This window comes from Macaca thibetana, chromosome 6, assembly GCF_024542745.1.
Source record: "Macaca thibetana thibetana isolate TM-01 chromosome 6, ASM2454274v1, whole genome shotgun sequence".
NCBI classification, from domain to species: Eukaryota; Metazoa; Chordata; class Mammalia; order Primates; family Cercopithecidae; genus Macaca; species Macaca thibetana.
Genome location: NC_065583.1, coordinates 34,056,569 through 34,072,776, shown reverse-complemented (window position 1 = coordinate 34,072,776; position 16,208 = coordinate 34,056,569). Strand labels below are relative to the sequence as shown.

General features: G+C 38.6%; 1 protein-coding gene across 1 annotated transcript in view; it reads right to left on the bottom strand.

The window, feature by feature from the left end:
* Positions 1-8,373: 8,373 nt before the first annotated feature.
* Positions 8,374-16,208, bottom strand: part of JAKMIP2 (janus kinase and microtubule interacting protein 2) — a 187,716-nt gene continuing 179,881 nt past the window's right edge. Inside the window, exon 21 of the mRNA XM_050793997.1 lies at positions 8,374-8,918. Within this exon, the coding sequence (XP_050649954.1) occupies positions 8,898-8,918 (21 nt within the window). The 3' untranslated portion in view covers positions 8,374-8,897. The remainder of the gene's footprint in view (positions 8,919-16,208) is intronic.

The following is a 16,208-nucleotide window of genomic DNA, read 5'->3' as shown; positions in this document are numbered from 1 at the left end:
TCAAAAAAAATAAATACATAAATAACAATAAAATAACAAAGAAAATAGAAAAATTGATTAGATGCCACGATTAAATATAGATATGTTTTTGCATTTGTAGGCAGTCAGGGCAAAATGGGAACACAGTAAATTTTCTCTTATTACAAGGGAAGAAAAATCTGGTTCCTGAGGTGGTTGTTACTGTTTTTGTTTTTCTTCTTCTAAATTCTAAAAGAATGTGTCATGTCGGGCTTCATATAAATGACACAGATGTCGTAGCCCTTTTTTTTCAATATTTTTATGGTAATTACAGGCACAAATTACCAATGACTATTTGTTACAGAACTTTTTTACCAAAAATTTACTTGATGTTTATAAATACGTGTATGCACAAACATGTTTTGGGTTAAAAACAGTTTTTTTTTTCTCTAGAGGATTTTCAATGAGGCAACAAAGGCTTCACTATTTACTTTTATATTTCATATGTAGCTACAAAGTTGCTTAAATAAAATGAGCATTCTTTATCAGCCATTTGGCACAAATCTTAACCCATGGGGTAGGTAGGAATTTGACTATATCTCTGCACTTCTGCGACTGCACCTGTAGGTCAGAAGCAGGGCTACATCATGAGCTGGTGGGAGGAATTCCTTTTTGTGGGTTTTGTGTGGGCCTAGTAAATGTTTCCTCATCTTACTAGCACTGTGGAAGGAAGTGCCCGCCGCCCATTTTAGCTTCTCCAGAAAACGCTGGGGTAATTTTCTCTGGATCTGGAAGAGGTCAGTTGAGTTGCTGACATAATACATTTGAATTATATACTAAAACTGGAGTTAATCAAAATAGACCTTTTCTTTTATAAAGTTATACAGGATCCCATAATAACTGCCTATTTTATGGCATGCTGATATGTAAATTACCTTTGTCATAGAGACTCAATTGCTGTAAACCATCATCAAAAAATGTAAATTGCAATGTCTTGAGAGGTGGGCCTATGTCTTGTTCTTCTCTGTGTTTAGAATTTGATATAGCTCCTGGCATATAGGTGCTTCCTATGAATGAGTGACAGAACATTGTAACAAACTGATGAGTGACTTTTTTTTTTTTCTAACAAAGATGAAGAGGTTACAATTAAAGGAGGAAACCTTCTTAACATGGATCTTATTGAGCCCATTCCAATATACTAATTTTTCTTTGTTTCTTTGAGCCAGAGCCTTCTCTGTTGCCCAGGCTGGAGTGCAGTGGCATGATCATAGTTCACTGTAACCTTACACTACTGGGTTCAAGTGATCCTCCCACCTGAGCCTCTCAAGTACCTGGGAATATCCACGCTCACCACCATGCCCAGCTAATTTTTATTTTTTTTAGTAGAGATGAGGGTCTTGCTGTGTTGCCCAGGCTGGTCTCAAACTCCTGGCCTCAAGTGATTCTCCCACCTCAGCCTTCCAAAGCACTGTACTACAAGTGTTAGCTACAGTATCCTGCTTAATATTACTTTTGACAGTTCTTTATCTTCTTTTTTGTTTGAAGAGTTGGGGGTCTTGCTCTCTTTTCCAGGCTAAAGTGCAGTGATGAGATCACTGTAGCCTTAAACTCTTGGCCTCAAGTGATCCTCCTTCCTCAGTCTCCCAGTAGCTCTGACTATAAGCAGGTGCCACCATGCCAGGTAATGGCATATAAAAAATTTTTGTAAAAAATTTTTGTAGAAATGGATTCTTGTCATGTTGCTCAGGCTGATCTTGAACTCCTGGCCTCAAGGATACTCCTGCCTTAGCTGCCCAAAGTGCTGAGATTACAGGTGTTAGCTACTGCACCTGGCCTATTTTTCACAGTTCTTCATGGTGACTTACAAAATTGTACCTCTATTGTGTCATATTGGTTTCTTATTTGATTCATGGATACAGGGTTTGTTTCCCACATGAGACTGTAAGCTCTTTGAGGGTAGATCCACACGAACATAGGCCATAGGAATGTGCACATGATCAATGCTTGCGTAACACACACCTGTTAACTTGTTACATCTAGTGGGTCTACAACGTAGAAAAAAAAGGTAGATGGATAGAGTAGGAGAAGTAACATTAAGAATAAGGATGGAAAATAGCAGGCAAGATTCTCTCCCAAAGTATGTTCAGAACAGGGATGCTAATGATGATATTTTTTCCCCCAGTGGTGTAAATTCTGCGTTGGCTTCCTTATCATAGTGCCCATGGCACATACAGTAAAAAGTGCAGAGTGGGAAGATGAGAAGAAATCTGTTTACTGTCCTTACATTACACTGATAGCCCTGATTTGCCTCACTCTGTTTTTCAAAAGTAGATTAGAGGCCAGGCGCGGTAGCTCATGCCTGTAATCCCCAGCACTTTGGGAAGCTGAGGAGTGTGGATTGCTTGAGCCCAGGAATTCGAGACCAGCCTGACCAACATGACGAAACCCCATCTCTACTAAAAAATACAAAAAAATTAGTCGGGTGTGGTGGTGCACGCCTGTAGTCCCAGCTACTGGGGAGGCTGAGGCAGAAGAATCGCTTGAACGTGGGAGGTGGAGGTTGCAGTGAGCCAGTGAGCCGAGATCGCAGCACTGTACTCCAGCCTGTGCAACAGAGCAAGGCTGTCTCAGAAAAAAAAAGTGGACTAGGGTTCAGTTAAACAAACAGCTATAAACAATGAAAGATAAAGTTTTAAAAAAATGCAGCTTGTTTTATTTTTATATAAACTAAAACACCAGAGTTCATTGATTCCTATATTAAATACATAAATTATAAAATAACCATTCATAAAACTTTACATACATAAGTTGATTCCAATCTCTACGGTAATACATACAGTACATGTACATATCCGGTGTACTTCAGAGGATCATTCTGGTGAAACTCAGTCAATTTTAATTTTTCTTTCATTAATAAACAAGCACTGAAGTGATGTATGGAGTCATGTTAATGAGATGGACAGAAAGAACCCCAATTGAGGCAGTTGATTGAATGAAAGCTCTGTGAAATTGGACCCTTGGCTACATTAACACAGTAAACACCTGGGGAATTATGTATTCAAACACATTAACTCTATACTTGAGTCCCCAAAGTATTGGATCTTGAAGGTTAAAACATGCATGAACCCTGTTGAGATGGAATTTTTAGCCAATAAAGATATAGGACTTTTGGTTAATATTAATACTGTCGATTGTGGTGAGCTTTCTGTTGCTCTTTCAAAAAAAAAAAAAAAATCAACCAACTAAACAAACAAATAAAAAAACCTATTTGCTGGTTTATGGGCCTGGATAATTGAAAAACCAAGTAGTCTCTGCCTCAGTCAACAGTCAGAAACAATAGTAGTGAAGAGAAGGTGGGGTAAAGGAGAGAAGAGGTAGTCAAGGACGGGAAGAGTTCAGACACTAAATGCTCAACAAAAACATGAGTTTCCAGCAGCAGCAGCAGCAGCAGCAGAAAAAACCTTTCTTGAAGTCTTGCATCCTAGAACAGAAGTACACGTTTAGTAAGCGCTCACACCATCGTACTATGTACAGAATATATTTGTGCGTATATTTACATCACGTATTTATAAAAATGTTTGGATTTTGATCTGCCTCATTGTGGGAAGTTGCTATGGTTAATGGGGGGTATAGGCACAGTCTGTGAGATGTCAGTCAAATAGAAGTGTTGCTACTAACAGATGCTGGGGATCTGCTTTTGGTTGGAAAATTGCATCATCCATTCTTTAGTAAGTTCATGGGGTCTTGATTGTAAGCAAAATTGGGCTCAAAGTTGTTTAACCTTACTGTTCTCACCCTACAGAACTTTGCATATAACAAGGATGAAAATATAAGCAGGGGTACAAAGACCTTAATGCAGAAAAAACCAAAACAAAAACAGGAACCCTCACCAAATCAACCATGTGTACCTCTGACACATTAGTTTGAATATAGCAAATTATAATCCTATTTTTGCTACATTGCCCTATAAGTATATCTTCAGTAATTTTCTTCCTCTTGCTCTTTTTTTTTTTTTTTTTTTTTTGAGATGAGGTCTTACGTTGTTGCCCAGGCTGTTATCAAACTCCTGTGCCCAAGCTATCCTCCCACCTTAGCCTTCTGAGGAGCTATCTTTAGGAATTTTGATTACACATTGGACTTGGACTCTCAGCAACAGATTTATTTAGGAAGAACTAAACCACCAAACTAAAGACAGCAAAGGATTGTGAATCTGCCCTGCCCCATTCTGAAATGGAATCATAGAATTTGGCACTTAAAGAGGCCTTACAGGGATTAGCTCCAACCTTCCATTATGTCTGAATCGTCTTGCCAATATGCCTGAAATTAACTCTCAATATAGTACATTATATAGAAATGACAAGGCAGTAGAACATAATGACAGCTTTCCTCACTTAAGATCTAGAAGTCTGCTTAAATAGGGGCTTGGGTCCATATTGGAAGCATAAACTTATGACATAAACAGTCATCTAAGATTTGCTTTGATTACTTATCATTCAAAAGTCCTATTGAACTTTTTCAACATAATAGACAAATCTAAATTAGTAAAGTGATAGAATTAAACTGCCAAAAGCTGTCATTAAATTACCAAAACACTGTTATGAAAATTTCACAAAAGGCAACAAGCAATGCAACTCCCAAACTACAGAGCAAATTTCTATGCTGTATGTGTGTATGTGTGTGTGTATGTGTGTGTTTGTGTATTCTGTGCCACCCTTTGACAGACTGAAATAATGCAATTAAATATTTTAAAAATAAAATGTCTATGCTGTCCATCTATCTTGATGTAATATAACACAGATGATCCAATTATTTAAACATCAACACAAAACCAATGAATATTCTTTTTACAGTTTCTACAAAAACCTAGGCAGGTTAAAAAGACATGCTTAATTTTAAAACTATGAACTTGTGAATAGTTTTACGTTAAAGCAAACATAAGAATTACACAATGGGTTTACAGGAAAATTGGACAATCAATGGACAAAAAGGAACAAGTTTGCCAGAGATTTGTTTAAAATTTAAAGCAAAGTTGAAATAAAATACTGTAGCAAAAAATATTTGGCAAACTTTATTTCTCCTATTACTAGTGGAGAACACGTTTCCTCTCTACCTAAGTGATAACCCAGGCGTTCTATATCAGCTCTACCTTATTGACTTGGGAAGACACACATGACCTTTATGAGCAGTTATTTGTGGGCCAAAAAAAAAAAAAAAAATTAAAGCAAGATTCCACCCCTAAAACCTAACTGTTGGCAATAATTTAATTTATATGGCATAAGTCAGAAGGGATGTCACTTTTTTTCAGCAAATTCTATTTCCTAAAAGTAGGGAGGCATTAACAAAAAGTTTGACATTCAATTTAGTGATAGATGCTTTTTAAGTATGATAGTTGAAGATAGTCTCTCCATGTTTTTCCCCTTTCATGAAATTTTTCTATCCTGAATAACTATTTAAATTGGGGCTTTTGTTTATCTCAAATTATCTTTCGTAGTCAGTTATGTTTATTTTCCAGGGTATGAATATTTTATTAAGAAAAATTAAGTTAATGAACCCTGAAGAACGCTGTTCTGATTGCTGCAAACTCATTAGCCAAATGCATCTAGGTAGTACATATGCAGAAGTGGAGCCACAGGAAATCTCACTGTAATTGATAACTTTATTTATTTTTATTTATTATTATTTATTTTTGCTATTGCTGAACATCCTATCCAAGGGAAGTATTCATTTAAACATGGTCCATTTCCATGGACCCATGAGTGATTGGAACATACATCCACGATTTTGCTGATGCTTTTATAATTGTGAAAATGGATAATAGAGAGATGTATCTATTGAAATATTTAGACCTTATTCAAGGATATATTAATTTTGAGGCTCATGAGCAAGACTTGGTAAAACTTACAGTTCAGCCTATAGTCTAGAGAAATTTGCTAATCTCCTGGATCTTAAGCAAAGAAAAAACAAACCTTCTTTTGCGTGACCCTAAACACATCTAAAGCTGCTTGGACAATCATCCTAGCTGTTGTTCTCATATGATTTACAGCAGATAAGCCGATTAGGCATATAAACCATACCACATTTGCAAATATTTCCAATCATTTAGAAATAGCTTGTTCATGGAAATAAATTTTGACTTACAAATTTCTTGGTGGGTGGGAAAACAAAATTAAGAGAAGGAAGGTGTGTGTTGGAGCAGATGGAATATAGATTTACTCATATGGGCCCTGGAACAGAAAATGAAGAAAAATGGAAAAGTCTTAGATATGTGAGAGTAATTTATCCTCTTCCATATTTTCTGACTCAAGTTTGCTAGGGTTGGGTCACCAACATTGTAGAGGCATCCTCTTTCACATTTTTTGCCTAATGAGCCTATGGCTCATATTTAATCTTGAACCTACCTAGTTGAATAAAGAATCCAGCAGGAGGCCGGGCATGGTGGCTCACATCTGTAATCCTAGCACTTTGGGAGGCTGAGGCAGGCAGATCACTTGAGGTCAGGAGTTCGAGACCAGCCTGACCAGCATAGTGAAACCCCGTCTTTACTGAAAATACAAAAATTAGCCAGGCGTGGTGGTGTGCACCTGTAATTCCAGCTACTAGGGAGGTTGAGGCAGGAGAATACTTGAACCTGGGAGGCGGAGCTTGCAGTGAGCCGAGATCGTGCCAATGCACTCCAGCCTGGGCAACAGAGCAAGACTCCATCTCAAAAAACAAAACAACAACAACAACAACAACAAAGAATCCAGTAGGATGGTCTGTTTTGTATCTTCCCAGTAGGACATGTCATCTGACTTTCCTCCAGAATAAAAGATTATCAAGCTAATTATGTGATACTGTCAGTTTGCTCCAAGTCTTTGATGATTGGCTCTCCTGTGATAAAAGTAGAGTTCTGTATGATGGCATGCATATGCAATCAAGAGAGCTGGGAGATACTTATCATATAAATGACACACTCTTCTATCTTGTTCAATAGCATGAGATGATCTGTTTGCTATAGATTATTAAAGATCCTGGTTTTGAATCTCTCAATTTTTATTGCTAATAATGTCCCAAGTAGCTTGATAAGCAAGCTTCAGTGCTATAGTGCTTAAATTTAACCAAACCGAAGCACTATTTTATTACATGAGGGAATCTTTTTGTCAACAACACAAGAAAGTCAAATAATACAGCACTTGTAATAATTACAAAGCACATTGTGCTACTTTAAGCACCTCTTGTTCTAAAATTGCAAATAAAACTTTATGAAAAAGCATTTTAACCCCATTTTGCAGATGAGGAAACTGAGGCACAGAGAGGTTAAGTGACTGGGCCAAAGATACCTGGGTCAGCAGTAAATGTAAGAACACAAAGTGGGACCCCAGCATTCTAATTTTTATTGTACATTCTTCAGTTATTGTTCTGGCTTTGCAAATGCCAGTGCTAAAACTGAAGGATGATACTGAACCCACATATGGAAAGATTTGTATAGCGTTTCATAGAAAGAGTTTCTGGCTCCCTACACATATTCTCTATGCATGGGAATTCTAGCCCCATAAATAAAACTTGGAAAATTTGAAAAATTGAGGTTGTTCTGTTATCTACAGTAAATGAGGTGTAAAATTAGTTTTTCAGGAACATACATTTGCTCTCAGAGATGAATCCAAGACTCAGTAATACACAACTTAGGAAAAGTACCAGTCTTCTAATTGTCTCTGGTAGAAAATGACCTTGTCAATAACATAATGTTATTTCTATATAAAAAAGTAGAGCTATCTTGTTGCTGTCATCTGTCTGGGAAAAAATGTTATCACTCTAAACAAGAAGAGGTCAGAATGCTCTAGGAATAGAAGGATTCTTTAAAAAATAATAGTTTAGTTTAATATTCACATCTCTGTGGCAAACCCGACTCTTGGTAGAAATGTACTCATTGATTCTGTTGTGTTTTTGCCCAGATCATATATAGCATATTCATTTGCAGGCAATTTTAAGCAGCCATTTGAAAACCAGTATTTTGGAAACGAAAGATTCAGAGATGCTCTCTGGCCCATGTTCCCTATAGATGTTGGCGTTCTAAACAGAACTAAGTCAGGGAGCATGTGATTTACAGTATCATCTTCTTAGTTCTCAGTATGAATGAGATCAGTCCGTTGTTGATGGAGGGATGCAGATGTGAGAGGAGGACAAGGAAGCATCGAATCTGCTTTTATTTCGCATGTTACATTCGCCCAGGTCCTTTGACTTGGTTACCAGTTTTGTTATGGTCACTGTGATCCACTTCTCATCTGTCGTCTGTGGAATGAATTCCACAAGCTCCACCTTTTGCAGAAAAACAAAAAACAAGAGTGTTTTTCTTCCCATTCACGATGCGGATGTCTCTGTTCCTGAGTTTAAAACAATCATAAAGACAGAAAAGCAAATCCCTGTAGTAAGAAACCAGACTTTTCAAATGAAACATTTTATTGTAAATAGCTCTTCATAGGTATTCCTCGTGCTTCACTCCCCACCCACCCTTGTTTTTTTTTGTTTGTTTGTTTTGATCTTTTAAAATGATGTTTATTATCAGGACTAGTGTTTCCATGGGGTGTGGTGTTACATTAAAATGACCCCCCTGCACAGCAGGGGTTGAATGTTTCATTGTAACTTTGGTTCCATGCCCAAGACACATCTTTGCTTGATCTGCCGAAACTAGTTCCATTGCTGAACTTTTTCTTTACACAATATATGTTTATAGTTCTTCTCTTCTGATTTGACATTTACATGTTTCATTAAATGCAGCATATATTGTAGATTTTCAACAGAGTTGTGTAGGAACTGTCAAGTAAGAAACCTTGAATAATGGCTTTAAAATACACAGTTGTAGTCCTGGCTACAGGGTAGTTCTTAGCTTTTGATCTCCCTCTCACTGGTGTAAACAATTTTGCCATCTTTGAAGGTTTAGAAGCATTTGTCTTTCTGGGATCTTATCCATGTTTTCGGTTACTCTGTAAAACAGAGGAAAAAAATTATTTATATATCATTTTTATTAATAGCTGAATCATAAAAAACAAACTTTAAAAAAAGACACACACGTTTTATTCTTTACCACTGCTTTGATGTGTATGATCTTATGCAAGTTACATCTCTAAGCTTAGTTACTTTAATTTTAAGTGAGAAAATAGAAGTCTGTATTTCAAAGGTTGTTGCAACACAATGCATATAAAACTATTATTGGTTCTTGTCTCAGAGTGAGTTGCCTGAAATATTATCATTACTGCCTTTTCCTCTAAGGCCTTCCAAGGTGATAGCTTAAGAAGTTAAATTGAATCATCAGGCCCCAATATATTCATTTAAGATGTTATTTTATTTTTGAAACTTATTTTAGATTCAGAAGGTAAATGTGCAGGTTGGTTACATGGATATATTTCATGATGCAGAAGTCTGGGCTTCTGTTGAACCCCATCACACAAAGTGAACATAGTCCCCAATAGGTAGTTTTTCAAACCCTGCCACTTCTCTGCCTCCCACTTTTGGAGTCTCCAGTAGCTACTATTTCTGCAATATGTTATTTTAATAGCAGACTTGTCTATTCCCTTCAGTGACTTAATTCTTTGTCACATTTCCTCCCCAACAAAATTGTAGCCATTGGCAAGTTGTCTCCACCGAAAGTCCTGATTGAAGAACTCCCTGGGAATTCTTCCACACAGGTTTCTCGGTTGGCCCAGAGATGTCCCTGAAAAGGTGCTACTCTGGGGATGCGCCAGTCAGGACTCCTAGCCCTGTTCCTCTGTAAGTCCATATGTCTGAGTTTTCACTTGTGTAGAAGTCTAGGTCGTAATGCTGTCTTCCAATGAAAGTCAGAAATAGCACAGAAGATGTGCTATGAGGATGTGCTATCATGTGCTACTTAAGGGAATGACCTTTAGGGTCTGAACAACATGGATAGAGAAAATGGGATTTCTGTTTTCTTGCTTATGCCCAAAGATGAGTTATTTAACTTCTCTAAGCCTCAATCTCCTCATCTATAAAATAAGGACACTGATTCTGTAGAAGGACTTTACTATTACTCCAGAAACATTAAATCCAAAGTTAAATGTTAAAACCACAATCCAAGGTGGAGGAAAAGGAGGCACTTAGTACCCCAAGGATACTTCTAGTCTATCAACCAGAGGCAACTTAAAGATCCAAAGAAATTCCTGCCATGAAGGCATATTTACGGAGCCATTTTGCTCCCAAGACAAGGTTAGACTGGGATGAAAGAGTGACAGAGTCACAGAGGAGAACCTGTGGGAAGGAAGTACGGTGGTCCGGGAGAGATCACACTGAGGGAATGAGGAGGAGGTACAAAGAGGCATAAAGAGATTGATGGTGGAGTCACAGAGGCACACTTGCCTTCTATTACTTAGACATAGAGTTTCTCATCTTCCCTTGCCTATATGTGAGCAGAGAACTGAACAGTAATGACATGGCAGAGACAGGGGCCACAGCGTAGTTGTCTCTTTGTCCCATACTTCATCAAAAAGCTACCTCCTCAGCAAAAAGCTGTGGGTTGTACCACCAACAACGGGAGCCAGTGAGGCAGTGGAAGAGGCTGGGCCTTGGCCAGACTGGGAATAGTGCAGTGGGCATCCTCTGCACAGCCTTCTGAAGAATTCACACACATGTTGCCCAGAATGGCCAGCCTTTGGTCACCTCTCATAGAAAAGATATCAAGTGTTGGACAATGGTAGCCAGAGAAACATCTGCAATCACTGTCAAAGGAGTTGAAAGGGATAATCCTTTTCCCTCTTCTTCCTCCCTGCTCTCCGGAACAGCTGAGCCTTGAAGAGGCAGAGAAGAGGAAGAGATCTCTTAGAGTCAGACCCTGAACTACAGCTCCATGGGGGTACTTGGCTCATGCCTAAGGTAGGATAAGGGAAGAAATGAGAATAAAACAGAGTCTGAAATTGAACTTTTAAACTGGGTTAAGACTTTTGAGGCTTGAAAGTGACTGAGAAGTTGGGGGACTCACCTATTATTTAATTAGAAGACGAAAGAGGGAAATAAGACAGAGCCTGAGTGAAGAAAGCTATGATTTGAGAAAATAGATCAAGATTGTATTTACAGTCCACTGGGATGGGAGCCCCAAATAACTAGTTACAAATATAACATTCTCCTGTTCCATGGTAAAGAAGAGAGTTGATCTGAATATATATAAAAAAATCTTCAGGGATGTATTTTTGTTTGTGTGTTTTTAAATATAGAATAAATATACAAACACAAAAAGTCTTTTACTTGCAAACTTTCAATGTACAGTGTATCAAAGATTAAATCTTATATATTGTGTCAAAGCATGTATGCATCATTTCCACCTATCAGAGTTGAGGTACAGCCCCTCATTTAAGCAAACACACGTTGGCTTTAAAAATCAATGTACTTACAGGCAGTCCAGGCAGTTTCCTAGAATGTTAAGTTTCTATGAATTGAGAAGTACTTGTAAAAGGAACTATTATTTCTATAGTAAAGCCAGATTTATTCAAATTAGCATTCTGAATTATTGCAGTTACCCAGTGGGTAACAGGAGTTCCTTTTTTTTTTTTTTTTTTTTGAGACGGAGTCTTGCTCTGTTGCCCAGGCTGGAGTGTAGTGGCCAGATCTCAGCTCACTCCAAGCTCCGCCTCCCGGGTTTACGCCATTCTCCTGCTTCAGCCTCCCGAGTAGCTGGGATTACAGGCGCCTGCCACCTCGCCCGGCTAGTTTTTTGTATTTTTTTTTAGTAGAGACGGGGTTTCACCGTGTTAGCCAGGATGGTCTCGATCTCCTGACCTTGTGATCCGCCCGTCTTGGCCTCCCAAAGTGCTGGGATTACAGGCTTGAGCCACCGCGCCCGGCCCCAGGAGTTCTTTTTAACAGGTTGCTTAACAGTGCTGCACTTTAGTTTCCTCATCTGTGGAAAACAGCAATTGCTGCTACCATTTTGGAGACTTTACTACAGGCTACAAATTCGTTTTTTTTTTTTCTTTCTGATACAGGGTCTTGCTTTGCTGCTTAGGCTGGAGTGCAGTGGTGCAATCTTGTCTCACTGCAGCATCAACCTCTGGGGCTTAAGCCATCCTTGCACTTCAGCCTCCCAAGTAGCTGCTACTACAGGTATGTGCCCCCATGCCCAGCTAGTTTTTGTATTTTTGTAGAGATGGGGTTTTGCCATGTTTCCCAGGCTGGTCTTAAACTCCTGGGCTCGAGTGATCCACCTGCCTCAGCTTCCCAAAGTGCTGTAATTACAGAGTCACTGTGCCCAGCTAATGCCACAAACTCCAAGTCTTGAGTATGGTGATGTCACTTCTGACTGGTGGTTGTAGCATCTGTAAGGGTACCACCATCTAACCAGTTACATCCTCCAGGAACACAAGGGCCATCTCTGACACCTTCCACTCCTCACCCTTTATATGCAATTTATCATAAAGTATTCAATAAATGGTAGCTATTGTTATTACCTCCACAATACAGATGAGGACACTGAGACTGAAGATTATTAAATAATTGGTCCATAAAAATCCTGGTAGGGAAGACATAATAATACTGCATGAAATGTAACTGAAGCTGGAGGATCAGGGAAGACTTCCTTGATTTTCCACTGAGGTGGGAAGGATGAATGGGTATCAACCATTTAATCAAGATGTGAGAAATGTGGTCCAGGAAGATGGAAGCACATCTTGAAAGGCATGATTCAAGACAGAATTCTTGGTATGTCTACAAACTTGACCTTCAATGAGCCATTCTATGTGCCAACTACTAAACTAATTGCTTTACCTGTATAATATTACTCAATCCTCAGAAAAACAGTGGGTGCTATTACTTGCCAGTTTTTTTATATTAGGAAATTAACGTTTGGAGAGTGCTATATTTTGAATGTTGTGTCCCCTCCAAAATTCATGTTGAAACTTAATCCCCAGTGCAAGAGTATTAACAGGTGAGGCTTTTAGGAGGTTATTAGGCCATGAGTGCAGAATGGATGAGGGATTAGTGCCTTATGAAAGAGCTGGAGAGAACTAACTTAGGCTCTTTTGCCCCTCTGTCCCTTCTGTCCTGTGACACAGCTTTGCCCCCTCCAGGGGATGCAACAACAAAGTGCCATCTTGGAAGTAGAGACCAGGCCATCACCAGACACCAAACCTGCTGGTGCCTTGATCTTCAACTTCCAGCCTCCAGAATGGTGAGAAATACATTACTATTACTTATAAATTACCTAGTCTCAGGTATTTTGTTATAATAGCACAAATGGACTAAGAGAGTTATAACAGTCTCTATTATGCAGGATTGTTGTAAGTATTACATAAAATGATAAATATAAATGTACTTTTTGAACTGTCAAGCAAGATATCATCTCCTTCTTCCTGATTGAAATATCATTAATATTATTTTAAAAGTATTTATTGATTGTTGACTACGTGCTAGACACTGTTGATTATGTGCTAGGTATTTGGTATACAAAGCTGAACAAAATTATATGGTCGTTATCCTCATGAAGCTAATTTACAATGAGAAAGAGAGACATTAATTAAAATATATATATATATTTCCCCAATGTATGGAAAATTTGTCCAGAAGGGAAGTTAAGAAAGATGTCTTTGTGGGAATCACAACTGAATTGAGATCCGAAGGACAGGTGAGTAGTAGGTGTTTACTAGTTAAAGCAGAAGGGAAGCATTCTGTGCACCAAGACAGCTTGGGCAAACCCTGTGGAAGGCATGTGGTTCATTAACAGAAACTGGAGCAACAGGAAGCCTGAGAGATTGCCCGTGTGGTTAGACCATGCACGGTTTTGTTGGCCAAGTTAAAAAATTCAAATTTGATCTTTTTTTTTTTTTTTTTAAACTTGTTATCAGTAGATTGGTTGAAGGAACTTGATCCTAATAGTGATGTTTTCCTAGGAGGGGGTCAAGGTAAGGTTTGCCTTTCTAAAAGCTGACTAACTGCTGTGTGGAGAATGAGTTATAAGAATGTCTATAGTGGAAGCACTGAGCCCAGTTAGTGGGCTATTTCAGCTACAGAGGAGGGGATAATACATTTGTTTATGTCCTCTTTCCTTTGTCAATGCATTCTTTAAGGTAGTCTTCAAATGGTATATAAAAAAATCGAATATGAGTTATCTTTGTAAGATATGACAATGCTCTTCATGGCTTTGATCTAACATATCCCAAATCTGCTTTCATATTCATTTTCCAAGCTATTCATTCATCCATCTGCCTCTCAGTTCATCTGTCAATCTGTAATTTATTCTGCACCTAGGATAGATAAGGCATTGTTATAGACACTAAAAATACAAAGATGAATAAAACATAACTCCTACCCTATGCTTTATTAGTACAATTTGTGAGACAAATAGGGAAACAATTTATTTATGACTGGATAAAGCTAATGGATACATTTACATAAAAAGGAATTACTAACTGGCATACGATGAGTCATCTTATAGGCTTTCCTTATCCATACAAAAACTAAAGAGTAAAATTTTCCTACTAATACTTTATTTGTTTATTTATTTTTTTGGTGGGGGGGCAGAGTCTTACTCTGTCACCCAGGCTGAAGTGTGATGGTACAATCTTGGCTCACTGCAGCCTCTGCCTCCCAGGTTCTAAGTGATTCTCCTGCCTTAGCCTCCCAAGTAGCTGAGATTAGAGGCACGGGCCACGACACCTGGCTAATTTTTGTATTTTTTTTTTTTTTTTTTTTTGGTAGAGATGGGATTTCATCATGTTGGCTAGGCTGGTCTCGAACTCCTGACCTCAGGTGATCCACCTGCCTCAGACTCCCAAAGTGCTGGGATTATAGGAGTGAGCCACCATGCCTGGCTGATCCTACTAATACTTTAAATGATGAATATAATAGAGACTGGTCATGTGGCCATTAGTTTTCCCCAGGCTACCTGAGTAAATGTTTGCACATTTTAGCAAGTAATGCAGTATTTAACTTTTCTTAAGTTTTTTCATTAGAAAATAACACAGTATTATGTGCCTTTTAACATTTTTTATGTTACTAGACAGGAAGTAAAAGTATTGGGCTGTCAAGTTCAAAAATATATGGTTAACACTGGAGAAATATCATTAAAAATTATATATATATATATCCAAATGCATGTAAAATTTGTTCAGTGGGGGACAGTAAAAATGAGCTAGACCAGTTTATATGGATAAAGAATCACGATCACCTGTTCTCTGGTCCTCCCAACTTGATAATGAGCAAAACTGGTGCTGTCATGTTCTTCAATAATTCATCCCTGCTCAGAAGAGGAGGATTTTCAATGGGTCATTGCAACCTGGGTGTAGCAACTAATCTGGTGATAGCTATTTTTGTATTCCTCTCATTTTTTTCTTTCCTTTGTCTCCCTGTGTAACCATGTAATATGAAACAATGAGTGGTTGCTATGGCTTAAATGTGTTTCCCACAAAGCATGTGTTAGAAACTTAATCCCTAATGCAACAGTGTTGGGAGTTGGAGCCTGATGAGAAGCCATGAAGGTGGAGTGAATGTCTAGTAACTCCAGGTCCTTCGTCCTTTGGACTCCGGGACCTGCACCAGCAGCCTCCTGGGGCTCTCAAGCCTTTGGCCTTTGACTGAGAGTTACACCTCTGGCTTCCTTGGTTCTTGGGTCTTTTTTTTTTTTCTTTATTTTTTGAGATGGAGTCTCACTCTGTCACCCAGACTGGAATGCAATGGTGTGATCTCAGCTCACTGCAACCTCCACCTCCCAGATTCAAGCGATTCTCCTGCCTTAGCCTCCCCAGTAGCTGGGACCACAGGTGCCCGCCACCACGCCTGGCTAATTTTTTTATTTTTAGTAGAGACGGGGTTTCACCATATTGGCCAGGTTGGTCTTGAACTCCTGACCTTGTGATCTGCCAGTCTTGGCCTCCCAAAGTGCTGGGATTACAGTCGTGAGCCACCAGTGGTTCTTGGGTTTCTGATTTGAACAGAGCCATGTTACTTCTCTGGTTCTCCAGTGTGCAGATGGCTTACCATGGGACTTCACCACCACCATAACCAGGTGAGTGAATTCTCCTAATAAAGCCCCTCTCATTTTCATCTATCTGTCTATCTGTCTGTCTATCTATCTATCTATCTATCTATCTATCTATCTATCTATGCTATTGGTTACCTCTCTGGAGAAAGCTGACTAATACATTGATATGCTATTCCTTTGGAAAACCAGAATGCATAGCCAGATAATATCTTCTGGAACTACTTGGAGTCCCCTTGTTTAAAGTAAAAGTTCTAATATAATCCATGCAGTTATTTAGTCAGCCAACACTGAGTCC